The sequence below is a fragment of the Calonectris borealis genome, chromosome 7 (genome assembly GCF_964195595.1).
Source record: "Calonectris borealis chromosome 7, bCalBor7.hap1.2, whole genome shotgun sequence".
Classification (NCBI taxonomy): Eukaryota; Metazoa; Chordata; class Aves; order Procellariiformes; family Procellariidae; genus Calonectris; species Calonectris borealis.
The window spans coordinates 9734538-9762292 of NC_134318.1; the positions used below are offsets into that span (position 1 = coordinate 9734538).

Sequence of the window (27755 nt, forward strand, 5' to 3'; positions counted from 1 at the left end):
ACTCTTAATGGATTACAATATGTGAGGTATTTATTTGTATCACAGTGAAACAAATGTATCAAAAGCTATGAGAAAGCCAATAATGAACATTACTTTCAAAAGTATTTATTGAATATTCTTTTAATTTATTGCAGTATTAATGTTTGTTGACAGTAGACGACAGACATCACCGTCTTGCATTTTTGTCTTGGATGCTAAGTGAAGTTTCACATGAGTAAGAATTGTTCCTTTCTCATTCACAGTAAGTTTACTGCAGCACAAGGTATATTATACATACAATTTACAAGGAAATGAGACTGTTAGAAATAACATCCAGATTTTAAGTAGTCCATACAGTGAAGCAGAAGGCATTTGGTAAAGCAAGGTGGAAACCTTAGTTGTCATTCCCTGATATGTTTTGAAAACAGATTCATTTCTTTATCATTATCAATACATACTTCAGTTATCTTACACCACTAAGAGTTCTGCAGCTGGTGGCTCCTTCAGTCAAAAATATCTTCTTACAGTGTGTTCATTTTCTTTAAGGGAACATTTGAACAGTAATTTTCCTGCTCATTCCCAAGGGGGATGGGAACAAGTGTGATGTGAGTATGTTATATCTTCTCTTGCACTGATTTATCATAATAAATTAGAATTGTCAAATGCAAGTTCACTCAGGGAAAGCTGTGGTTGCTTGAGTTACCTCTGGAGGTCATAAAGGCCCTACTTAGTTACTTGAATTTTTTCCGGAAGTCTTGTCTGTATTCTGTATAACTGTAACAGTAGGTGCACAATCTGTTGCAGTTTGTGGGGTTTTTTGTTTGTTTTCAACATGTTTCCTTATTCAGAAAACTTGAAGTAGATGAGGTGTGTTAATATTTGTTACAAAAAAGAACTTGCTTATGTTGATACATTTCTTTGAAGATTCTGATTAAAGTCCAAGTTTAAGTGATTATCAGAATTACAAGGAGCTCCTCAGAAAATAAACTTGCAAATGTAGAATGAGTGCTAAAAATTTGGGGGCAGTTGTTCTGCATTTTTTGTATATGGCAATGGTTGAATCAGGAGATACATAAAACTGTATCTTAATTTTAAATCAGCAAGATGATAGTGGGGAAATAAAGGGGAGAAAGGAGGAGATGAAGAGTACCAGTCCTCATATTTGTGCTTCAGGCTTCGCATTTTAATTGTTCAATTCTATAAAGGATTTAAGTAATTTTTATAAATACCAGAGTCAATGCAGTAGGTACATTTATCATATGTATCATTTCTAGCATTAAAAGTCGCCTTGGACATACAGCAAACCTTATTTGTTTTTGTCCCAGAAGCTTGCACAGATGGTGAGCAAATTATGTACAGTTCTGAATTAAGGCTTTTTTATTCTCTTCTCTGCAGCATGCATGTTGAATTGCATGGAAGATTTTCTTTTTTTTTTTTTTAAAATCCCAGGCACAACCCTTGTAGTTACAGCCTATAAAGTAATTGTGCATAAACAAACTTTCTTTTAATTTATCATCATCATCTTTTAAATGCCATTTATTAAAAAATATTATCCTTGCTGTTGTTACAGGGAATGTCTGGTTGAGTTTTTCACTTGTAAGTTACCCAGAGATAGCTAATGCAGTAATTAAGGTTATTCATTTGGTTCATTAGGCAGCTTTTGATCTATACTCATTGCCAGTGTTTTGTTCTTATGTCTTTACTTCTGGGCTTAAGCATTAAGGGTTTGATTGGGTTATCTGTTAGCTCTATTGTTCTGTTGGTGTTATCAATGGATCTATTGTTCTTCCTTAAAAAGATCTTTGCAAGAAATTACTAGGAAAGCAGAAAATGAATAACAATACATTGCCTTCACTTTGTTTGAGTTATAGTACATTGGAGATTTTTAGGACAATTTCTAATTTAAAAAAAAAAAAAAGGTATGGTGTGAGCTTTCTTTAAAAAAAAAAAAATTCATGCAATTAAGGTAGAAATCATAAACATTTCTTTATAGTTTGGAGAATTGTGGTACTGAAATAAATTAGTTAATACTTAGGATATAACAGGTTGAATGACCTTCCTCACATATTTGAGAAATTTCGTTGCAGGACAAAAAATAATGTTAGATGAGAGAGCAAAAGTGTGTCTTCTGAAAACACTAGTAGACAAACATGTTGAGAGAGAGTTTTCATGTATGTATCATGGATGATTTCTGTACCCTTAAGTGCTTTCCACCCTTATATTCCTGAAGCTTTTACACATCAATAATTCTGTTTATTTGAAGCTATCCTTCCTGTGCTGTAGCCTTAGCAGCAGCAACAACAACAAAATGGGCAGTTGTTCAGAGGAGCCAGTCATCTTTGTATTTCTGTGATCCAGCGTGGTTTGTCTTGTAACAACTCGGTCACACCTGAAAACTCACTGACATTAGATCTCCATTACATTTAGTATCATGTAAACATATAATCTCAGTTCCCAAAGAATTTGTGGCCAAAACAGGCAACACTGTGTGGAAATGATTGTATTCCTGTTCTAGAGTATGGGTACTAAAGCACAGAGATTGCGACTTGCCCGCTGTCATGAACTGAGTGCAGAAATTCACAATTCAATATCAATGTCTAAAGTTTGGGTTTTTTTTTAAAAAACAAACAAACAAACAACTATTAGAAGACTTTTGAAATACATTGACAAAAGATAAGTATTTGGTTAAGTTGGGACCAAATTGTCTGTGCACATTACTAATGGGTCTTCATTCTGATGTAAAACATCTCCTTAAGACTGTGAAATGGAAAAGGTGATTGCCTAAATTACTTATGGTGCTGCTGTATTTCTTTATAGTTTACATATTATTTATAGAGTTGTAAATTTTTTTGGTCAGAAATTTCAGATATCTATGACTGAGGAGTGGCCATTATGGCAAAGAAGAGGTTGAGGACATGGATTAAGACAGTTGGAAAACTCAGGACGCTGTGGTTACGTTCCTCCTTCTGCTCCCAAAATGCTGCTTAATTTTGGCAGGGTGTTTCCTGATGTCTTGTTTGTTCACATGCGCCACCACCGCTGGTCTTTATCTCCTCTGGCCTTTTAGTAATGCTTGGAGATTTCTCAGTTCAGAGTTAGAATGAACCTTGATCCCGGTTTGTGGACATTTATGCACTGGTGTACTATGAACTGTAATGACCCAGTTCTTCTCTATGAAGTCTAGCCTTGCAGTTTGGTATCAAACAGAAAAATAAAGGAAGATCATATACACCTGAAAAGTTTTAATCCTTTGAAGCTTCAGCTTGTGAATACAGATTTTATTTTTCTTCTCTAATGCTGCAGTTAATCCATAGGAAAGAAGTAGTCTTTTGTAAGTTTTGTTTATGAATCCTTTGTTAGCAAGTGTCTTCAAGCTTTTAGCTACATCAGAAAGATTATATGAGAGTCTATTTTTGAATGAGTGATGACTCTCCAGTATGAAGGACTAGACAAAGATCAACAATGTGAAGGAAATAGAGATGTAGTTTTGAAAGGTGACTTGAAGAGGGGATTGAAACCCAAAGACTGGAATGGTAGCAAGAAGGCATCTCTGACTAAAACAACAAAAGAGTAATTCAGCTTGTGAGATAGCACTGAATACAATCACAACACTAAAGGAAAAGACTTTAAGAATTCAGACTTCCAAAAATAAAAATTGAACACAACAGCAAAAGCGAAATACCTCTGCGTCTTGGCTAGGAAGAACTTGGAAACTGTCTTTGTTATACTGCATAGAGGTGATTTAGGCAGGACTAGGAGAAACAGTTTGCAGACTGTGGTTATAGATAGCACATTAAGTGGAAAAAAGAGGATAGCAAGTTACTATTACGACAGTAAAATGTTCTCTGATAAGACATAAAGCTTTAAAGTAATTGATATGGTACACTAACTTACTCAAATATTCTAGTCGTCTTATGAAGGAAAAAACATCTGGAAAATATCTTTCAACATTTTAGTGGATAATCAATGAAGTCGATAAATATTTCACTAAATTTCTTTTACCTTTCAGGATTCTTGATGCTTTTGAAGGTGTGGGGTTTTTTTGTGTGTGTTTTTTTTTTTATTCATTTTTATTATTATTATTACTATTTCCTTATCTACTTGATGAGATTTGTTTGGTTGGCTTGTGTTTAAGTTAATCTTGGTTATAAGAGCAAATACTGCGTTGTCGTCAGAACACAGAAAATTACCATTTTGTAGTTGATAATAACTTATAAAAAATACAATGTACTGTCTCTTTTTGGTAGATGAACTTTTCTCTTGTTTTCCCCATTACTCTTTTAATATTTCTCCATAGTTCTCTTAATTCCTGTAAGCCGACCAAAGAACAGCAATGAATTGTGTGAGGTTGTCTGAGTGTATTCCTGCTGTTGATATGAACTAGGCCTTGAGAAGATGTCTCTGATACAAAGAAAGTCTGCTGACCAGCTTCTTCTGGTGTTGTCTGTCACTATGCTAAAGCTTTGCTGATGTCTTTTTTTGGTATCCCTGGCTTTATCTGACAAAAAGGAAATTGTTTGTGAGCCCTCTCCTGGTTTGTTTGGCCATTGGAGAACAATGCGGACACACAGTGCAGCTGAGAGGCACTTGGTTTTTTTTCCTAGGATTTCAAGGTACAGGTATCAAAAGTTCAACTCAAAACCTTGCTTTTCTTTTATGGTCTCTTTTTTGTTTGACCTCAAAGAAAGATTTGCTGTTGAAAAGTACAGTGTTTATTCAGGCTCTGCACTGTGGTTTTGGGAGGACATCACTTTTCATACCAACATACAAAATAGATTGAACCTCGGTCTGGATAGATATTGATAAATACTTCTAGGTCCAGGTCTAATCTGGGGGCTAGTCCTTTGAACCTTGGAAAGATGACTGTTTTGGCTTCTCACCTATTGAAGAGAGCGAATAGGATTGTTTTGGTAGAAATGGGGAAAGCCCTGTGCTTTTAGCATGTCTGTTGATTCCCTCTAGCAATGGTTCAGGTTTGGGCTATTCAGCTGGAGTGATACAGAAAAACTCATGTAATCATCACAGCTCTCTGCTTAGGTCCTGGTCATCTCCTTAAGTTCCAGCTATGTGTGTTCACACTGTCCCAGGAGGACTGAAGTTGTCCTGTTTTCCTGTGAGTGGCTTTACAGCCATACCTTCTTAGCTAAGGCTACAGCCAGATGAGTCGGTGAAGTTTCTTGCCTCAAGAGAGGTAGATTTCTCTTTGTCAGATTTGGGGGATGAGGAACAATAGCAAATCACAAATTCTAACTAGGAAGTAACCTATTCCTTTCACCACGCACTTTAATTTAGCCTCCTGTAGTGCTTTGTGTCTGCTGACAACCTGCTAGGCAAACTTCATCTTCATTAACAAGCCATTGCACTGTAAAAATTGACTGAAAGCCATTAACATTTAACAATTAATAATTAGTATTTTAAATGGTCTTACCTCCATTCAGTTGTTTTTTTACTCAGATCTTCAAATATGAGAAATACACAGTTTTAAACCAGCATGGTCTTTTTTGAATTGAGACTTAGCAATACTGATTCCTTATTATATGACAGGTGTTGGTCTTTTTAGTGTGACATGAAAAATTTGCATATATGCATGTATGAATTGCTTTTAACTAGCCATCTAAATAGCTAAATTTTTAAATTGGTTTTTTGTTCACCTTATCTAAAATCATGAATGTCTGATTCAAACACAAAATTCCCTCTATTTTTAAATTTAATATCTAGGCTTTCTATAGTATGTATGCTTCTTAACAATTGTTTTTAGAAATTAACATTTAGAAATTTAGATATAGGAAGAAAAAGTTTCCTATGTTGTGTGATGGCAAAGAGAATTTGAAAGATTTTTTTCAAGCCTGAAGGACTAGGAAGTTTTTGTGTAATGTGTATATTTTAACTAGTTGTTGCTATGATTTACTAGCTTATGCTTTCTTAAAATTGTAAGTCACTTATCTTTCTCATTTTGGATGAGTAATTCAGTGTATTTTTGGCATCTAAAACATTTTTAAAATGGGGCTACTTGACTTTGGTTTCTTTGTAAGGCCAGTACAGTCATGATTTAATTTCTGGTTTGCATGTCAATTCCCTTTGCTGTTAAGATCTGAATTTGGAAAAAGGTTTACAAAATAGGTATGTCAAATATTTTAAATACCTCAGGGATTCAAATAGCCTTTAAAATAAAATTTGGCACTCCTGTGAATTATCTTTTTATGAGGGACAAGTCTTTTTTGAGAAACTAATTTAAAACTCTAAATAGCATAAAAGTAGTATGGTTTTTTTCCTTGCAATTCAGTATAGTTCATATTTTCTCCCTTCAGCTTTCTCTTTAGAATATGCATTTTAAATTGAGGGGTGAAAGACACATGCATCTTTTAAATGTTTTTCTTTATTTTTCAAAGATAGTATTGCGGCATCCAAGTAGGATGCTTTTTTATTCTGGTGTCTTCCCTGCAATCTTACTTTATACTCTACATGATGTGCTGGTTGCTTAGCAATTCACGCTACAGACTGCAGCAGGCTGTTGCAATAGTACTGGTATTTTTCTTCAGTTTTGCAACCATTTTTCTCTGCATTTTTTCTGCAAAAGCTACTTTATTGTCAGTGTTCAAGCATGCATTTCAGGGAATGCAGAATTAGGGTTTCAATAAGGTTTCAAAATTAACCATGAGCTGTACATGTTGATCATTTCTGTTATTCCCCTGTATCTTGAGACTACTGTTTGCTTGAAACAAATAATTGTTTTTATTTCAAGGCCTCTCTGCGTTTGTAGGATTTTTATGTTTTACAGCTTGATATAAGGAAACTACCTTGAAAATTCATGTTTATTGAAGCATGTATTTGCTGCATCTGGTCCTGTTCCCTCCTGCACATGGCGTATATTTGACATGTCTTCCAGCAAGCCTGTATCTCTGGTCTATTCAGAAGCCTGTTGAGAGAGCAGGGTCATCTTCCCTATTCTTCCCTGTATGAAGCGTATTGAGCTATGTTGACAGCTAAAAGTGTGGCCTCAGCTTGAGTGTGTCTGTCACTGTGTGTCTCGAGCAAGATATAGGCTCCTCTATATAGTTTTATAAATTTTGAGCAGATGAGCCTGAGGCTGCAGGTTTTATTTTTGCTCAGTAATGACAGTAGTGGTTTTGGAGGGCTTGTCTCTTTGTATTTCAGAGGCGCTGTAGCTGGATGCTGTTATGCAGGGTCTTTCAGTGGTTGACAAGAAATAAGTGTTGGGCCATTCCTGCTGGACAGACGCAGAACCATCGCGCTGCAAAAAAACCAGGAGATTTCCAGGCAGTTCTGAAAAAACAGAGACTTAATACCCTGCAGATAATGAACTAGTCTCTTTTTTTTGTACACTTCAACTTCCCAGGTTATAACTGAGGACTGCTTCTGGGATGATACGCCTATTCCATTTTTCTTTGAATAAACAGAGAATTCAGAATAATGAGTATGATGTTTCATGGTAGTAGGGTGTGTCAAAGGGGATTTAATCTTTGAGGAGTTGTCCTTGTGACTTCCACAGCTCATCTGAAAGTAGCAGGACTTTCTCTGTCCATTTAAGAGAAAATTAAATTTTCTGCCATTAAATTTTTGTTACTACTTGCAAGCTCCACAAATAACCAAAACAGATGTGCAGATTTGAACATTTGTCCAAACAATTTCATGTTTTTTCTTTAAGTGCTGAAATAGCATAAAATAACCAACACTATTAATTTGTCCCATGTTCTAAGGAGCTTTCAGTGTTTCTTCCTGTAAAACATATACCTGATTCTACAGCTTTTTTTCTAGAGCTCGAGAGTTAGATGCAGAGCTCTTGCATTTTTGAGACAAGCTATTATGTTCCTTAAATGGTGGAAGAATTTAAAAGTCTGATTAAAAAACATACACCAGTTTTGTCAAGAACATTTTCAGGTCTTCTAAAGTCTTACTGTGGTATTGTGGGTGTCTACTCACCCCTACTGAAAAATACACAGTACATTTAGTATTTCTTTCTTGAAAGTAAATACTTTCTTGTCTACACATGAAAGTGAAATTTTTGTACTAAAGAATGAATATGTCTGATTTGCAGTGAAAATGCTGGCTATTTTTAAGAATACATGGAGGCAATAAATCCTAAAGAATCTGATAGTTTAAGACCAATCTATTGCCATTATTCCAGCTGTTTTGGGTGGTTTTAGGCTGTATGGACTGATGCCGATGTTTTTTCAAATACTATTTTTCTGTACTGTTTTGCTTGAAGAGTTTGTAAAATGCAAATGTATAGCATTTCAATACATAAAGGAAAGGGTATGATGATTCTTTTATGAGTTCTTTTTAAGGTAGTGTGAAATGCTAATGTGAAGGATTGGGGAAATTTTGGTAGCATGGAAGAACATTGCAAGCCCTTTATTAAACAAAAAACCCTACTGCTCTCTTTGGTTGCTATTTCACCGCTTCTCCATGCGGAAGTGGGTAGCACTTGTATAACACAGTAATAATTTTACTGTGTTAAGCTGTTTTGCTTTATAGTAAATTGTGCTTTGATTGCATTTGATTAGTTAAAGATATATTTAGAAAGACTTGACTGCTGGGTAATGCCATTTCCATCAAAGAAACAATCTGGTAAAAACCTGAGAAGGCAAGGATATTGGGAACAGGACGGGAAGTTTAAGTTTTATAAAAACACTCTTATTGGCTCCATTCCTTGTGTACTTACAACTAGCTTTAGTTTATACCAGTTAGATATTTGGCAATCGCATCCATCTCAAGAAGTAGATGGAGAAGTTTTTTTGAGTCTAGTGTACTTTGTTTTAATTTTCAACTACATACAATGCTAAAAAAGCCCACCGGAGCTAAGCAAGCTGTTGGAGTTGTGTGGGGTTCAGACCTCCGGAAACCTTTCTGCCCATTTCAAACCGGCATCGCTGCCGGTGGTGGTTTGGTTTGGGATCCCAGACTCGCTGCCTCCACCCACCTCTCTGGGCAGTGGGGGGGGCACTGGCTGCTCCTTTGGCTCCTAGGACTTTCTTTTCTTAAGGTAGATTTTCTCTCAAAACCAGGAAACTCCCAGCACCCTCTTTACTGAGCCAAGAATAAGCCATTCTTAAACATCTTGTAAAATGTATGTGCCCCAGAATTAAAGTTTGCAGGTGTAGTTAACGCTGGAAAATATGGGGAGGGAAGAACTAACTTGGACTTCCATTTTAATTTGCTGATTTGGGAATTTTGTCCTGACATCTTGTAATGTAGTTTCTGATTCTCTTAGTTACTATGTATAAGTTCGAGGCAACAAACAGGAATTATTTTTTTTCCTCTGATGATGGTACCATGGGTTTTAAAAACAAAACAAAACACCCCCCCTCAACTTGTAAAAGATTTTATTTATTGCCATTGAAACCTGTTTTTTTATACTGTGTATTTTCAAGTAAATTTCTGCTAAATTACAAGGTTGACATCCTTATATTTACCTGACCATACATCACAAGATTGGAAAATTTACTCTAACAACTCGTTTTTGATGCTTGATTACATGCTAAGAGTTTTAGGTCTGTCTTTTAAGTTGAGTAACTAAGACTTTTGAATTCCTCAGATAATTTTTAGCACCTGAGTTTTGAGTTCTCAACTCTTATAAGTGGCGTATGAAGTATATATGCATTGTAATTGCACATGGTGCAAGATTCTGTCTCCTTCTAATTTAAAAATGTTATGAATGAAACCCAGTGGGATGTGCTTTGGGACTCACCTTGAAGTCAGTAGCCAGATTTGTGTTGATGAAAGACTATTCAATGTGGTACAAAAGTAGAAGTGTTTTCTTTGCCTTATTAAAAACATCTTAAGAAAGATTGCTTGGTTTCTGCCCCCCCCCCCCCCTCCCCCCCCGAAATTTTGCTAACAATCTTTAGGTGATAAAGGGGAAACTGTACACTCCTCCCTTAGGAGAGAAGACAGAACTTGCATTCTGTTAAATACAAACCAGGTGTATTTTAGCACACCGGGTTAGAAACTTAGTAAATAAATGCTCTACAGCACTCTTATTTCCTTGTTACTAGAGATCACTTTGCCTTAAAATGATGCAAATTTTTAGTGATTCTTTTAGCTGTGCTGCCTGGAGCTCTTGCCAGGGAAACCTAATCTGAAGTCAGCCTTTGGATTGTTAATGCCGCAGTTGTCTTCAGCACTAACCACCCCGTGGGCAACACATACGCTACTACAGCGAGGAGGAGTTACAAACAGCATCCACCCACTCAGGTGGTTTCAAAAAAGTGGATGGTGCATGGACTATGCTTTTTAGCATTATAAGTCAAATTTGCTGGAAGTCAACATTGCTTTCGTGACAGCTTAAAGGGTTTCAGAATTTGTTTGGTCAGGCGTATTTATTTGGAGCAGAAGTGACTGGAAAACTCCGGATCACAGCGCTGCATGTAGAGAATTTTACCATGATTGTTGTGTTTTGGCTTTGAAACACCAATATTTTGTTGGAATTGTTTGGCTGACTCCATTGGAAATTAATTTGTTGTCTTGCTTTACTTGGAAAAGCATGCTAAAAGCTTATGCTGCTTCCTGTTGGAAAATAGTAGTGAGTTACAAAATTAGCACATTAATGCCAATTATAAATATAATATCATCCCAGTGGGAATTTCTCCTTTTTATGCAAGTGAATGCATACGTGGTGAGAAGACTTCAGCCACTCTGGGAACACAAACTTCTGAATAGCTGACAAGGCAAGGAAGCAAAATTTGGCTGAAAAAATCTCAAAATCAACATTCATTCTCAGAGAGGCAACTGTTGTGGAGTTTCTTGCTGTACAGAGTTTCGTCAGTGAAGCAAGAAAGATTAAATATTTTCAGCCTTTGCACTCCTTAGGGGGTCTAACTTTGGCTCTACATTTTATTTTGTTGGCTTAGGTTGCTGGATTGCTTCCTTTCCTCCTTCTCTCCCCTTTTTACTCCCTTTCATAAGTTGTGCTGCTTGGGATACTGCTCTTCTCTGTGCGGTAGGTCGGTGTGCAGGGAAGGAAGAAGCCGGTGTTCTTCAGAGACTTTACTGTTGCCTTAGAAAAATTCATAATGGATTTTCCTGATTTAAGTATTTCCTAGCAGAAAAGAGAATGGGCGAAGGATTGGGATCAGTGTTTCATCTGTGTTGTTTCTGCCTTTCAAAAATGAACTTTGAAAAGCCAGCAGATAGTTAACTGTCTTGGCATCCAAACCTGAATGTGGTGGAAGCTGGCAGAAATAATTCCCAAGTAAGGTTGTGTGTGTATCGTACTAGAGGAGGAATATGGTGCCCTGGGCAATGGCAGACTGGCTCTGAGCCACGCTCCATTCTCCACTTTTCTTGGAACTGCTCCTTTGAAGATCTAATTATACGGTGCCAGGAGACTCTGCAGATAGCTCAGCAATAACTCCCACTGTTGTTGCACCGGATTTCGGTTTATTTGGGGTGCAAAACTTGCACACAAACACTAGATTGTGTCACAGTTATCCACAAGTTCTGGCTAGTGTCCAGAAGATACAGTATGTTTTAGTGTGGCGGTTTCTAAACTGCTAACTCCTGTTTAGACTGATCTGTGTTTTTAAAAAACATTTATTCACTTGATTCCCCTTGCCTTCTATTTTTTTAAATTTGCTGCTGTGTGTGGTCTGGTGCTTAGCCTATTACATCCATAGAGGTAGTGATAGACTACCCAAGTAAAATGTCTTTCGAGGTATTAAAATAAAATTATTTGACCAGTCCAGAATAATTGGATGGAATTTACAGGAGGACGGGCCAGGAGGAAGGTGACTTTAGAGAATGATTTTTGACTGTACTGTCACTGAAGGTTGTCTTTAAGTTTTGTCATTTGATCAATTGCAGAAATAAATGTCTTCTCTAAAGAGTTCAAAGTAGCCGCAAATACAAGATACTGCTGCTAAGTTGATTTGAGATATGATGTGCTTTCCTGCCAGTACTTTAAAGCATTACTATGTTTACTGTTAACTCTGTTTTGATAGAGAAATTAGTATTCTGCAACTTTATTATGTATTTTAAAATTAATTTATAGAAATTAAGTTATTAAAAAGTGCTTTTTAGTGAAAGGTGTCAATTTATAATTTTTAGTTTTGAGTTTTTGCTGCTGTTTTCTACTTGCTTTGTTAGAATAATAGGTGATAGCTGTGAAAATGAACAATTGAAGTGAGAGGGTAATTTTAGATACAAACTGATCTTAATGCCACCGCAAAGACTACGAGTAGTTTCCTGATAGTTTCAGTGAGTGAAATGGGCAAAGGGAAAAGCTAAAATAGTAGTTGCGTTGATGGAACAGAGTGGTGCGGAGATGGGGAATGACTGTGATCAGCCAGGGTAATTGAGATGTTGGAGGAGCGGCAGCAGGCAAACGGCAGAAATTCCAGATGTCGCGGTGGTGAGTCCACGGGGAAAGCTCTGCCCTTGGGAAGTAAAGAAGGAACAGTATTTAATGCAGACGACTGCCCTGCGCACACTCCACCTTGACCCAGTGATTAAGACCAAGCAAGAAAGAAAATGAGTAGTAAGATGAGATGAGCGATAAGGGGTGGAAAGACCAGTTGGCCATGAATATGATATTGGTGACAACGAGCGTGCACAATGACAGGGACGGTTGGGTGTCAGCATTTGGTAGAGGGGTGGAGGAAAAGGAGTTGGGTGCGCAGTGAGTGATAGCTGCAGTTACAGTATTGAGCAGTTTGTGGAGGTTGTGAGGAGGGGGAACAGGGAAATGAATGATAGACTGAGCGCAGTTTGACAGGAGAAGAAACTTTCTTCTTTTTTATTTGGACAAATTTTAAGTGGAGATGCAATAATGGATTGTCATAGGAGAAAGTAACTGCAGTAAGTTACCTTCTTAATCTGATGCTTTGAAGAGGTAAGGGGAAGGGGGTGTGTAGGAACAGAATGGGAGTAATATGGGTTAAAAAAAGAGTATGGGTGGGGGAAACTGGGATGATGAATTTTGATACAGGAGTGAGAAGAGGCTTGGTGCAAATTTAAGTTGTGTACACAGAAGGGAGAAGGACAAGATGAGAAGGAGCACTATGTAGTACACGTTTGAAAAGTGTGAGACAGAAAGTCTAGACGAGGAAGTATGTTGCAGGCCTAAAATTAACCAAAGTTAAAAGACAAGAATATTTCTGTGACAGTGATTTAAGTTCTCAGAAGCAGATAGAGGAAGAAACTCCAGTTTCAGAAGTTGCCTTGGGTGTGGCTGAGAGCTGAAATTCGGGAGGGTAGCAAAGCATCTTCCCTTCTTCTCCAGTTTGTGTGACAAGCAGTGATTTTTTTTTTAATAATGCCAGTTGTTTTTTCTTACAAATTTTCTCATAATTTGGAAAACAATTGATTATGTTGATTTTTTTTTATTTTATTTTAAATAAATTCTGAAATTTTGAAATGTAGTGGTTTTAGAAGAGTTTGTTTGCTAATGCAGATAACTTTTGGACAGCTTTTTGGCTCTGAGTTCCCTCTTCCCTTTACAAGAGGAGACAAAAGGTTTGGTGTATTTAGCTTAGTGAATACAGCTGAGGGAGGGTATGGTTGTTCTCTTAAGAATGTGTCGGGGAGAACTGTATAACCTACAGGGCATGGATGGCACAAGATCAAATAGTTGCAAACTGGTTCCAAATTAATTTAGCTGGAAACAAAAAGTGTGGGTTTTTTTTTCCCTCCAAAGGAGCGGGATTCCAAAAGAATAAAAATGGCAAGAAACTGAGCTGCTTCTGTTAGGTGCTGTGTTGTTAGGTGCTTCTGTTAGGCTGGCTTGTAGTAGCAGGGTCTGCAGGCTCAGGATGTCCTTTCTGGATCTGTTCCAAATGGCTTTTTTTTCCTTGAAACAGTGTTTCTTTGGTTGGTTTGTATTATATGACAAGTATTTCAATGAGAATGAGAAGTATTCTTAAAACTTATTTACTGATATGTAAATAGCTGTATGTATTACTTGAATGATACTAGTAAATACTTAGTGTTACACTTTTCATTCATGAGATAAGATACCCAATGTTAACTGTAATGTTTTAGCAAATGTAGCCCTCCTCTCTTCAGCACAAATGCACTGGCAAGAAAAATTTCTTCTGTGGTGCAGGAACTGATTATCTAATACCATAACAGTAAAATGGGTACTATTAAGCTTTTGCATTAAATTTTAAAACACGTACTTTCAAAAGTGCATGTAGATGCACACATGTTGTGTATATGTAATAATGTATGTCCTTTCCTGTTCTTAAATTTCCCCAGGTATATGTGGAATTTGATGACCTTGAATGGGAAAAGCGAGAATGGGTTAAAGTTTATGAAGATTTTGCAACCTTCTTGGTGGAGTACCAGCTGGTCTGGGCAAAAAGAAAGGACCCAAGCCAGACTCAGGGATCAAAGATCAAACAAATTCAATGGCCTGCATTGGTAAGATACTTGAGCAATTGCATTTACTAAACTATTTTAATCTCTTTAATTCTGTCCTTCTTAGGAATCTGTCTAGGCTACTTAAGTGGTGGTGGAAAGCGGGGAGCATGGAGGGGGAGGAGGGTAAGAAAAGGATAAGAAAATACTAATAAAGCCTGTTTGTGTTGAAAGGGTGGGAGTGATGTGATAACAGTCATTCATCTTCCTTTTTGAATCAATTAGAGCGCTGCAAAACTAGTCTCTGAGTGACATAATAGAACTAATGGCACTTTACATAGTCAAAGCATCTTACAAATATAAACTTATCAGCAACACATCTTACTGCTCGTGGAGGATTGAAACTAAGGTGAAAAATAAACCCTTAAGCTTGTGATACCTTCTTTGTGGGAGTTGAGTGTATCTAGAATTTAGGTCAGAGTTCAGAAAGATGAGAAAACTGAGCAAAGATCAATAATGTAAATGATAATTGCTTGCCTGGTTTATAAGATGATACTTGTGACTCTCATTCCTTCTGGATTGATGCTGTGCTGGTTTTGGCTGGGTTAGAGTTAATTTTCTTCATAGCAGCTAGTATGGGGCTGTGTTTTGGATTTGTGCTGGAAACAGTGTTGATAACACAGGGATGTTTTAGTTCCTGCTGAGCAGTGCTCACACAGAGTCAAGGCCTCTTCTGCTCCTCACCCCGCCCTACCAGCAAGTAGGCTGGGGGTGCACAAGAAGCTGGGAGGGGACACGGCTGACCCCAACTGACCAAAGGGATATTCCATACCATATGACGTCATGCTCAGCATATAAAGCTGGGGGAAGAAGAAGGAAGGGGGGGGGACGTTCAGAGTGATGGCGTTTGTCTTCCCAAGTAACCATTAAGCGTGATGGAGCCCTGCTGGCCTGGAGATGGCTGAACACCTGCCTGCCGATGGGAAGTAGCAAATGAATTCCTTGTTTTGCTTTGCTTGCGCACACATCTTTTGCTTTACCTATTAAACTGTCTTTATCTCAACCCATGAGTTTTCTCACTTTTACTCTTCTGATTCTCCCCCATCCTACCAGGGGGGAGTGAGCGGCTGTGTGGTGCTTAGTTGCCAGCTGGGGTTAAACCACGACAGATGCCCAAACATTAAGGCTGCTGAGAGAACTGCTAGGAGGTTGTGTCCATTTTTGATGTGCCTTTAGATAGACCTGATGTATACTAAGGATCTGATGAGATAATCTAATAAGCAATAAAAATGTATTCCTTTTTTCTCCAAAGAAACTAGTAGTGCTGTCAGAGTCTTCAGAAGAGCCAAATAGATATGAGATTTCAGAAATGTACTATATTGGATGTTTTTGCTTTGTAGAGAGTTGGGGAAGATTTCTCGCAGACCGGCGGGTGAAAGGGAGCTCCAACAAATTTGTCAAAATGGTGAAGGGAAGTCTTAGATATATTTGATATTAAGCTTAGTATCTGTAACTTCAGTCCTGGGTTTTTAGAAATTTGTAGTTGTAATGAATTTCGATGATGGTGTTTTTTTTCTTCCGGACTTTAGCTGTGTCTGTGTTTCATTTAAATATTCCCTTCATATTCTCATCTCTGAGCACTTCATGGACTTTCTGAAATGCTGTCGCATTATTATTTTTCTGGAGCTGTGGTTGGAACAGTCATGCTGAAGGTCATGAAGCAGGCTGTTCAAGAAAGCTAAGTGGTGGAAGAGATGCATAGATGGTTTAGGATGGACTTACCTTCTCTTCAGTTAATATTCCTACTTGACTCACCTTAATGTGCTTGAGTAAAACAAGCTAACTTTCTGGATGTACAGGCTGTTTCGTATATTTGCTTGTACAGGCAAATTTTCTGTTTCATGTTAGTATATCCTTAAGCAAGAATTTTTAGTTTTAATGAGTCATGTCATTTGCTCTTTGAAGCTACCATCTCTCCTTGATTGAGATGGGTATTTTAAAATCTGTTAGCAACTTAGAACTTAGTATGTAAGTACTCTGCTATTTTACATGCTTTTAGTCTCGCCCTCTAGGATAGAGATCCTTCTTGGGTTTAGAAGGGGTGTATTTCTAGAAAGTATTCTAGTTTGGCTGCTGATCCTGTCCCCAAGTTAAAAGTATGCCTTTACTAATGTGTGAAAATGTTTGTCTCACCTTTCTCTCAGTAGAGACCTTTTCAAACTTATGCTGGTCCAGCAGAAAGCAGAAACATGTTTTTTTTTCCTTCCATTTCCATCTTACCCATTTTTTAATTCTTGTTTTAATGTTTACGTTCTTGAGGTAGCTGATAGGCGTGAGAAGGAAGATTTGCAAAAGATCTGCCTCCTGCTTTTACAATTAAAAAATTGAAATCATACAGTCCAGAGTGGGGCTCAAATAGCTTGTCAGGTCACAGTTTCCAGATGTTAAAGATGACAAGTTCTCAGCATTTGTGCTTGGCCTGCCTACAAATGTTCTAGCAATTGTTTTTTGAGTCAAACCCTCTAGTCATCCATTCCAGAAAACCCATATTTGAGGGAAAGTGCGGATACAGGACATTAATTCTAGTTAGAGAAGATTCCTTCCATAGAGACCTCCCGAAGTTCTGCTCTGTATCAATAGCTGCACTGAGCACAGCGCAGGCCTTGGGGAACAAGGAGGGTGCTCAAGTTGCCTATAATACTTTTGGGTTTTGTTTCCAGACTATCTGAACACTGGTGTAGTGGAGTGGATGACCTCTGTGAAGGTTTGGTGGTTTTTTGTCAAAACAAGACCTATTAAAAGCAAGAAAGCAATGGAAAAGGTGGTAAAAATTTTTTGATTTGCCGAATAGCAATAGGAATCTCTGCACTTTTATGTGAAATCCTGAGTGTGGATATGATAATGAAGACTTTTTGGAAAAACTGAGTCTTGCTGTAGTTATTAAAGGAAAAGTCTCCATCTTTCCCATGCATGTGAACTATATTGAAAAAAATCATTAATGTACTTGACTATCTTGTCTTCATATTAAATACCAAAATAAATGTTTCTGGTACAACTTTATTTTGGATGCTAACATATACGCAACAAAAAAATGTTTAAGTATATTTTATGTAGTAGTTCTACAGGATCTTTGCCTTCAGTGGAGTGAGTGGAAAGTGCTTGTTTATTTAGATGCTTATCACCTTCTGTTCTTCTCTTCTTTGATTAACATACTCTGTATTTACTGTGTGGTATTCAAACCTGATAAGAAGACAAGGTCTGTAATTTCCTGTGGGGCTTTCTATGGGCAGTCATCAGGCTGGTATCTGTGTACTTCACAATTACTGATTTCTTTTATTACTCAATTGTGAGTAATAAAAAACAGTGTAACCTCCACTTTATAGATGAAATTGCTAGAATGCAAGTTGGTCACAAATGTTTGCTATTTTTAAATGCCTGAATGCCTGAGGTGTAACTGTTACTGAAAGCACAGCATCCGTTGACCTCGTGTAGCTGTGCTTTAAGATTTTAGGCTCTTATGTCAGGTGCTGAGAAAGCGAGGAAATGAGAAGTACGCCTCTTTCTCTTTGTTTAGAAACTCGGTAACAGAGGAGGGGTAGATTATCCCCTGAATTTAGTTTCTCTCATGATGAGATTGTCTTTTCCTTTAGTAGAGTTCCTGCCTCCTGCATGCCGAAGGTGAAAAGTTGACCATAAATGAGCTGGAGTCCCATTGGCAGCAGCATGCTTCATCGTATCAGGGTCACTCTGAGGACGTTGACTAGATACCTGTTTCTGGGCCACTGTGCAAGTCTGTCAAGGAGAGAGGAGGTGTAGTGCCTCAGCTTGTTCATGCTGTAATCAAATGCTTTTCCTTCTTGTGAGATCACTTTCTGGAAAGAGTGGAGAACTTCTTGGCTGCCTAGCTGACTGGTGTAATTGGAAATCACCCTGCATGTGGGGTATTTACAACCATAGAAGAAAAGACCTATGAAGAAGCATAAAGAAATGGCAATGGTGAAAAATGATGTCAGCAAATATGTAGCCTAGATATTAGGGAAGAGAGTGTTTGGTAAACAATGCTTGTTGTTTACCTCAAGTAATGGAGATGCTTTACAGATGTCAATGCAGAAGAAAACTTCTCGGCCGAAGGGGTAGCATAGGAAAAAATGAAACTATGGATTTTGAAAACTTAAAAAGTGTAGGTAGTGGAAGTGAGTGGTGTGTCTTTCCACATTAAGGGATTAAGAAAAGTAGCCTAGATAAGGTGTTGAAATTGAAGGCATCAGCTTAGTTTGGTAAACAAGGGGGTGGTGTGTGTCACAAAGATATAAAAAGAGGGGAGTGATGGGCTCAAAATGATGGCCTAGGAGAATTACCAGTACTTCCAAAAAGAGGCAAAATTGATTTTTTTTTTTTTTTTAATTCCTCAGGAAACAACTTTGAAGCAATAGAGATGATGGATACAAATTTTTGATCTGTGGATGGATAAGTATAGTTGTATTTTAGGGGGACTAAATTCATCTCCCTGATGTAGAAATAGTTTGGGTACTAGCATGTTAGAGATCGGTGATAAAATCATGCCTATGGTACAGTTCAGTCTGAAGTCTTAGGAGTATGATGGTATCCCCTCAGCAGCCAAGAAGGGAGATGGAAGTAAGTGTGTGGGCAGGGTGACAAACTGGAGCCAAGGTTTTAATGTGGACAGAACAGAATGCTTCTGTGAGCTGTCAGTTTGAATTTAGTTATTATCTCTCTAATTGCATATTAAAATATCTAGAAATAAAGTGTAGAGGGAGAAAAAGAGAGGACTAAGGACAGAAGCCGCTGAAGACATTTTAGAGAATAATAGAATAACGTGGAAGAAAAGTTTAAGGTGATAGACTAACTAGGAGAGGACACCATGGTAGAAACTTAGATAGCAGTTCACTTTTTTTTTACAGCATCAACTTTATATGTTTAAGGCATAGGAAGGTGTGGACTGAGTGCCTTTTCTTAATAATTTTGTTTGGGAAGAGGGTTTTGGAAACTTCAGTAATGTGCTGAAATGAAAGTTTATCGTTGAAGGTCTACAGATAGAAATGAAAGAAAGAAATTTAAGACAGGCATTTTAAGGGGCATGTTCCATCACTTTAGGAAGAAAATAAGCGAAGAAGGGTAATTGAAAATGCAATTAAGATTAAAGGCGTTTAAGGTGGATAGATTATGGTATGTTTGTACTTTGAGGAAAAGGACCTAGGAGAATACAAGAGGGTGGAAAGAAAAGGATTGGAATTGGAGATAAGGAAAAGTGAATGCATTGAATAGGAGCGCACATGAGAAACTTCGGCACTTGCAACAAGAAGGGAAGAGACTAATGTAGAACAAGGGAAGGAAAAGTATTATCTTATTTTGGCCTTTTCCTTTTGGAAGAAGCTGGCAGTCTTGTGCAGGGTAGATGTCAAAGGAGGAGACAGTTTGACTCAGTCTAATATGATGAAAAACAGGACTGGGGAATGGTACATCTAGCTGGCAGGGCAGAGCTGGATGCCTGGGGCGGTTACATACGGCATGGGTGATAGGTCAGGGGTTTTGTGTGTTCTACTGGGTATGGTTTATTTTGTAAAGTATGTATTCACATATAATAAATCACATATTCAGTGTGAATTCACATATAATAAATCAGAAGAATCCATTCTAAATCTCTGTTGGTTTGAATATGGAGACAGTGCTTTGCTAGCTTTACAGTACTCACCTTGTCAAAACAACAGATTTGCCCTATGGTCTCAACTAATACAAAGGTCTGCAGTAACTGTATCACTCCCAGTTTCACTCTGCTGGCATACAGCAAGAACTGTTTCTCCTGCAATTGTATATTTTTGAAGAGTGTATGTATATAAAAACTAAAATATGTTTCATGAGGAGATCCTGAATATGCTTGCCTCCTAATACAGGGTAGCTGCAGGAGCAACTCAATCTTCCCCCCGCCCCAGTAAAAAGAAGAGTGTGTGTCTGTTCGCCTGTCTCTTTTTCTTGGAACAAGTGAAGTCATTGCTAAACCAGTGGCTTGAGAACAATCTTTCCTGGGACTCTGTCCAGGGCTCTGCAAGAATATAGAGCTCTAGCCAGGCTTATAACAAAACCATGGACAAAGAGTGGGTCTTTGGCAATGACTAACTCTTTTCCGCTGTGAGAATCTGGAGCTGATTTACGGTGGACAGTGCTGGTGGCACCTGTGGGACTGTCTGATCATCATGCTAATGATGAGGTCATCTTGCAGAAGAATGAGATGAGGTTTGTTCTGGGTGGTAGTGGATGCATTTGTTCTGGTTAGATGTGAATGAGCCCGTATGTTCATGTGCTGACTGCATGTTAGGATACTTGGTGGTAAAGTATAAGAGCAGAAGTGTTCATGGACACGTGGAGGATAGACTTGTCCTCTGACCTTATGTAGACTTTTCCTCCCCTCCCTCCCTGCCCCTTTGTCCCAGCTGTCAATTGCAGAATCCTTTTGCTTGATCGCATTCTGCTTCAGCTGGTTTGATTGTGTTGGATTATAAAGCAAATACTTATAAAGTGCCAGTTCATTGGCATGTGAGATGATTAAAGAAGAAAATGTACAGATTGAGCAACGAGCTTTTACTGAGCTTCCAGAGATTCCTGAGATAAATCAAATTCTTTATTTTTGGCACGATGATGTAAAGTAGAACAGGTCCCTTGCTCATTCCTGTTTATATCGTGACACACTACCACTTCTTCACTCTCTCAAGGATTTGTTTTCTTCCTTGTCTTGATGGTCTAATTTTAGCATTTCTGAGTAAGTTTCTCTTTTATATGTTAGTCCCATGGATCAGATTGATCCCCTTCAAAGTCAGGAGTCTGTAGATACTGCTAACATTCCCCCTGCATATACAGTTACTTCACTGCAGCCTGTTCTCCTCCCTCTGCACATTGAAAAACAGAGGTATGCACTGCCAGATACTGTGATTAAATCCTCAGTAGACACTCAAAATACTCTAGCACTAAAAAGAAGTAAGTTCTCAAAGGATTACTGTGTATATGGAAAGCAAGGCAGAGAGAAGACTCAGTCTCCTGAGTCCTAAATGTAAGTAAAAACTTTGAGGATATTTCAAATTTGAGGGGAGGAAGTACTGTAGCTTCCAGGGAAAACAATCAAAAACTAATAGTGGATTTTTTTCAGCTTCTCCATTCCCTGCATCAGAATTCTAGTGCTTGTCTACCTTGCTAATCTGGGGTAAAGATGAGATATACACAACAGAGGAGAAAATGCTTGGAAACTGTCAGCTTCTTGGAAAAGATTTAAGACACTTTAGAGCTTGGGGAAGAGAAAATTTAAGTAACTGACTCAGCAGAGCATAAATGACCAGATTTTTGCTGCATTGTGAAAGACAGTAACATGCAGAAACAGCACTTGGAGGTGGTTCAAAGATTACTTTGCTGGAGAGTATGTTACTGTAATATTCCCACAGAACATAAACGTCTCAAGCAGTACCACATCCCGCCTGTGTACTTTGGCACTTGCTTTTTTTAAACTACTGCTTACTGGGAGTCACTGCTTTCCACACAGCCTTCTAAGCAGAGGCCATTACCTTCCCAGGACATGCCCCAAATGAACAGCAATAAACTGAAATCTGCCTCCCCAGATGCTCCGTTGTGAAATACGGGTGTTGTCCTGTGGCTTCCCACTCTGGAAATGAGTGACGGAGTGGAAAGCCTCACTGCAGTGCTGATTTGTATGTGGTCCTGGTACTTTCTGTGCACTTTACACTACTGCATTGTCTGTTCAAAAGTTTTTTTGTCTCAAGGTGTTGGCTAATGGCAAGCTTGTACTTAATTTTCAGTTTTTTACTTTCTTCTCGTTAAACTTGCATTTCTAAGCAATGGAGACTTTTTTTATTTGAAAGGATTTAGTTTTGTAAAAACATGCTTCCAGATATAAAATACATAAAATATTTTTTGCTATGCTAAGAATTGATTTTAATGTCAAATTAATTTACAGGAGTGCTAGAATTCCAAACAAAATAGAGTATTTTCTAGACTTTAGCCTTAAAATAACAGTAAGCACAAGTCATTTTGATCATACGGGCCTGGGAGTTGCCATTTTGGCAGCTCCTCTAGAGAAAGCTGCTTTAGTATGTCACAGCATCCTGGAGGCCTCTCTACTTCAGGTTCTTTCCTGCTGGTAAAGCACTTTTTGCTCTCCAAGGATTACCCAAATTAAATTAACTGTTTAGCATCCTTCAGCTGCAAAACACTAAGTAGTACTCCCAATTGAGTGTGCTTCTGTCACTTCCTCCTGTTCAAAAGACAGATAGCAATGAAAAGCTGGTAATAATTTGTATGTGTTTCTGTAAAAGATAGACGTAAAACTTCTCGAGGTTCCATATTCAAGCTAGGCAGTTGAAGCAGAGCAGCCACAGTTGCAGGGAGCTCAGCATAGGATAACTGCTTGCATATTGATTTTATATAACTGGTCCTGAAACCTATATTGGTTCAGTATATGGTTATACGCCTGTTGATACCCTAGTCAAGTAGATCGAAGATAGCGTAGGTATAGCTGAACTGCATTCACACTTGCAGCTTCAGTGTTGACCTACTCCACAGCTTCATCAAGGTATAAAAGCAAAGAGCTATGCTGGGTCCTCTGGAATCGACTGGGAAGTCCTAAGTCTTTGATGTTTTTTTCAAAGCATTTATGAGAACAAATTTTCCATTTGTGCTGAAGAAAAAAAATTGCTCTGTAGCTCTCTAGATCATCTGAACTTCAATAAACTAGAAGGATCAGCTCAACTTTGGAGATGCAGTGGTGAGCAGAATATAGGCATGTAGATGCAGTTGGTTATTTCAGCACAGTATTTTGGAAATTCAACTTCCAGAGCTTGGGCTTTGGAAGAATGACTGAATGCCTGCAGTGCCTTTTGTGTATCTCCATCAGTCTGGTCGCTCACAGTCTATTTGTTGCTGTTTATATGAATTATGACTTGTATAATAAATATATACATTTTATATATGTGTGTATATGTGTGGGTATGTATTTATAGATATGTGTGTATATAAAGATATACACACAAATACAATATTTTTATCTCTATATTAAAAACATTTTAAAAAAAGTCTCCTGACCTATACCTGTTGAGAGGCTGTACAGTGAGGGAAGGATGTCAGTGTGGTACTTGTCCTCCATCCGAATGGTGGCTGTCCAGAATGAGGAAAGCTGTGCCAGAAGACTTCCATCCACAAGCAACCGCTCTGTGTTTTTCTTGTGATGGCGGGGAGGAGCAGCTGGGCTTTACACCTGTCAAATCCACTTGGCAGCTAATTTCGAAAGCCACCCACTGTTAAAATCTCCACTGCTGCTTCTGTGCTTTAATGACTTGTCAGCTGTGCAATACTGAAGCACTGCTCTCTTCATGCTGACTTGAGTAAGATGAGTTATGGAAGGCGTAATTAGAGTTTTATGAGTTTCTTGTTCTCCTTTCCCAGAATTCCAGCAGCTTCTTCAGGGTTTCATCATGAATCCCATGATGTGCTGTATGAAGTCTCAATATCCACCTTAAACGTATAGCAGCATGGAGACCCCATCCAAAATGTGAAGCACCTTTTCTGAGAAAGCATTACAGTAGTTTACTGTTTGGATACAGATGGCCTTGTGTGAATAGAGTTTGTTCTCCTACAGCTGAGACATAGGAGCTTCAGGTGAAATTGATGTCTGGATGAAGTCAAAATGTTGCAGTCAGGGCCAAACACTGTGTTTTGCTAGGTTAGGGTAAAAGTTCTGCATTTGGCAAAGTACTGAGGATCTGAAGGAAGCTTTTTTGATGGTACTAAGAAAGCATATACTTCAGCTCCACCTGAATTTTGGTTATTGGCAACTGTTGCTTCTAAAGTCTCATTTTCTGTGGAGTGACTCCACAGAGCATTTTTGTCATGTCATGATTGCATTGCAGTATTTTAGCTTCTCAGTCTACCACGGAACCGGCACCCATGAAACAATATGCTCTTGATTTCTGGGAATTTGTTGTAGCACTTTACTTCTTTTTACAGCAGTAGCAGCAGGTCTTGTCACTGGGTATGATCTTTCACAATTTTGATTAAGCAGAATAAGTGATGGTGGGGGATCTCGTGTTGCTAGATTCAAAAAGAGAATTGACAACATGGATTGGGGAGAAGACAGAGAGGAGGACTTTTTAGGCCTTTGAGCCCTTGTGCTGTGGAAGACGATGTTAATATTTGGGATAACAAAGAAATTGAATTGAAAAAAGGATAGTTTCTTCACCTCATGGGCTGAAGATGTTACTTGTGTTGCTGGTTAGGCTGTTAGGAGGAAAAGGTTGTCTCCTTTATGTGATTTTGACAAAGCCTGGAAAAAAAAAAAATCATCTCACCTCTGCAGTCCAGAACTGGAGCTCAAGTAGTGTTATGGTAGTAATTTTTAAAGTGCTTCTACTTTGCAAACAGGTTACAAACAAAACAAAAACCGAACTTCCTTTCAGCTCAATCTGTTACGGATGTGGTTTCACACTGAATTTAACCAATCTCTCAATGATGCTGAAAGGGACAGTGCTACTACCTCCTCATTTTGGTACTTTGGCTTAAAACCGCCTCACTTTCAGTTAATCCACAAGCTCTATCCCCTAGGGTGTGTACACACACTCATGCTCACCCCACCAGTACACAAAAATAGTCTATGTTCTGGTTTACACTAAGCTCTTGTGAACTAAGCAGGGATATATCTGAGAATGAAGTGCTATTGTTTATTACTATTATGCATTGTCTGTACTTGAATAGTAGTGATCACTTCTGTTTTATTATATAATTTGATTTTATTCTGTCGTTCTGTGCTCTCAGGGCTCTGCATTTGAAAAAGTTTTTGAAATGAGATCTTGGTAGTTAGCTACCATTAACAGAAATTTCTTTTGTTGGCAGATGTTGCAGGCCTTCAGTTACACTAAAACGGACTAAATCAAGTACTTGGAGCAAAATATTGTCTTTTTTTTTTTCTTCTTTGTCATAGGTGCTAAAGCATTATAAATGGGCTCTGCATGATACATTTATCATGAACAATCTGTTTTCATATATGACAGTTTCTTGAGGACCATGAAAAGTCAAATTTCCACAGCAACCTCATATACTGCTGAAGTTGTTCTAGCAATGATTTGATGTTGTACATCTAGTATGTTTACTTTTAAAATTTATCTTAACTTCTAAGGAGAAAACTAAACATAGGAAAGAAGTTCAGGAACAGCCTGTCAGCTTCAGCTGTTTAACCTGCGTGAGGAGGCTAGCTGGGATAGAATCTGTATTTTATGTCCTTAGTGTCCTAAAATTGCTGGTAACTTCATTTTTTGACAAAGTGACTACCGTTCTTATTTTCTGAAAAACAAACTCTTTTAGTAAAACCAGTACGTCCTCTATTCCTGGCTTCACTGCCATGACAGCAGTCTCCTGGAGTACTCGCCACTTCTTTTCAGGTGTGTGTTTGTATGGGAACACGTGTTACTTTCTGAACTTAATGTTGCAGCATTTATGTCGACATGGATTTCATCAGCGTTTGTGAAGCCCTTCTCAGATTTGGTGGCCCTGCATGTGCCCCAGCTGGGCAGGAGGAACGGAAACATTGGTTGGCCACAGGTCGTGCCCCTCACGACGAGAAGAATTAAGATGTGATTAGGCAGTAACCACAGGCTAATCGGAATTTTGAGGGAGTACTGATGGGATAGAGGAGGAAACTGCTGAAGGCACAGGTTTACTTCTTCTGCAGAGCAGTTTTCTTCTCTCTTTCTTTCTTTTTTTTTTTTTTTTAAATAAAAGAAAAAAAAAACACATTTTTTTTACACACCACATCCAAGTGTCTGCAGTGGGTTCAAAATCCATTCTCTCTGTGAGCATGCAGAGGCCAGGGCTGGGAGCATATTGTTTTACCACTTCCTTTCTCGTACCCTCAGATTAACATCCTTCCAGCTGCTGGCCAAATCAGGAAGTTGAGTCAAGGGCTAGAAATGGCAAATACACTTTCAATGACTTCTTAAAAGAAAAAGCAAAAACTTAAACTGAAGACGTTTGTGTTTCTCTTTCCAATGTGTGTCCTGTTAGGATGATTCAACAAATGATGAACAACACTGAAACCGTTTAATTTTTTGAAATTCATCAGGTATTGAGAAACAACCACTTTGTCATATCTGTGGTTTTACAACACTTCTGCTTTTCTATCCTCTGCTGCGTGGAATATTCACATAAATGGGGAAAGGACATACGGTGAAACTTGGTTTTATGTTTGGTGGTTTTTTCCCTATCTTATCTGCTCTTCCTTGCAGTAAAGCTTGAGGTTACTTCAACAATAGTTATTGGTAATTCTTTAAGATACTTTATCTTATTTAGTGTGCATTGCATGTTTAAAGTATTATTACATAGAATATCTTCAATACCGGAAAATGAATCAATGTTAAGAACTGTAAATTTAGGGCTATATAAAGTCTTTAGGAACCAAAATAATTCCAGAAAAATACTCATTAGACTGACTTTGTAAGCAATCAAAATAGTCTACTATTGATTAGGGAATGGGTCTTTGTTTGATAATAATATCCTTTAGCAGTCATTAATATTTTACTAGAGAAACATGGCTAACCTCATGTAACCCTAAGTAAGTCTGACTTCTTATTTACAGATAGGTGAATTATTAACACAATTAACGATACAGTGTTTATTTTTTGTCTACTGACTGTCATAGGGTCTACACCAGTCATGGGTAGAAAAAAGTATTTTATTCAGCTTTTTGGTCTTTTATTAGCTGCTTTTGTGTTCCATTTTGATTGCTTTATGGAAAAGATTTGGTCCCTTAGTTAAGCAATTCTTAGAAATTTACATGAAATCTCTCAATATTCAATTTATGAACAGAACTGTTTAAGAAAAAAAATAACTATTCTTACATATAAGGCATCATTCTGAAAAACCCTTGACCGAGTATTTTAATTTGAAATTTCTCATCAATTTTGAGTCTAAGACATTGGGTAAGTACCTCATTTCTTTTAATAAATAATGCAGAATTATATTTCTGTCATGGCTTTAGTTTCAGATGGCTTTGAAAAATTCTTATGTATTTCATTGAAGGGCTTTGCTGGGATTTTAAATGCATATACTGAATTGCTACAAACTATATTAGTACCATCACAATAGGAATAAAATACTGGTTTGTAGGGCTGACTGAATAGATGCCTTTGGAATCACTGAAACATTTAGCAGAATCCTGAAATGAGTCGCGTAGTACTTATCGTTGCTTGATGGGTACAGCTGTTTTGAAAGTGTAATAATAAAGCTATATATTAATATGAATAAAACCAAAATCCATTTATGTGCTTTATAGAAATTTTTTACGTTCATTTTGCATTTAAGAGTATAATTGGCTTTTTAGAGAACAATATTCTTATGTATTTTGGTATATTTGTCTGGAATAGGCTGTATTTGTTCTAACCAGTGGTCTAGTG

General features: G+C 37.8%; 1 protein-coding gene across 1 annotated transcript in view; it reads left to right on the top strand.

Moving 5' to 3' along the window:
- JMJD1C (jumonji domain containing 1C) overlaps positions 1-27755 on the top strand; it is a 167008-nt gene that overhangs the window by 40164 nt on the left and 99089 nt on the right. The window contains exon 2 of the mRNA XM_075154254.1: positions 14194-14358. Coding sequence (XP_075010355.1) covers positions 14194-14358 — 165 coding nt within the window. The remainder of the gene's footprint in view (positions 1-14193; positions 14359-27755) is intronic.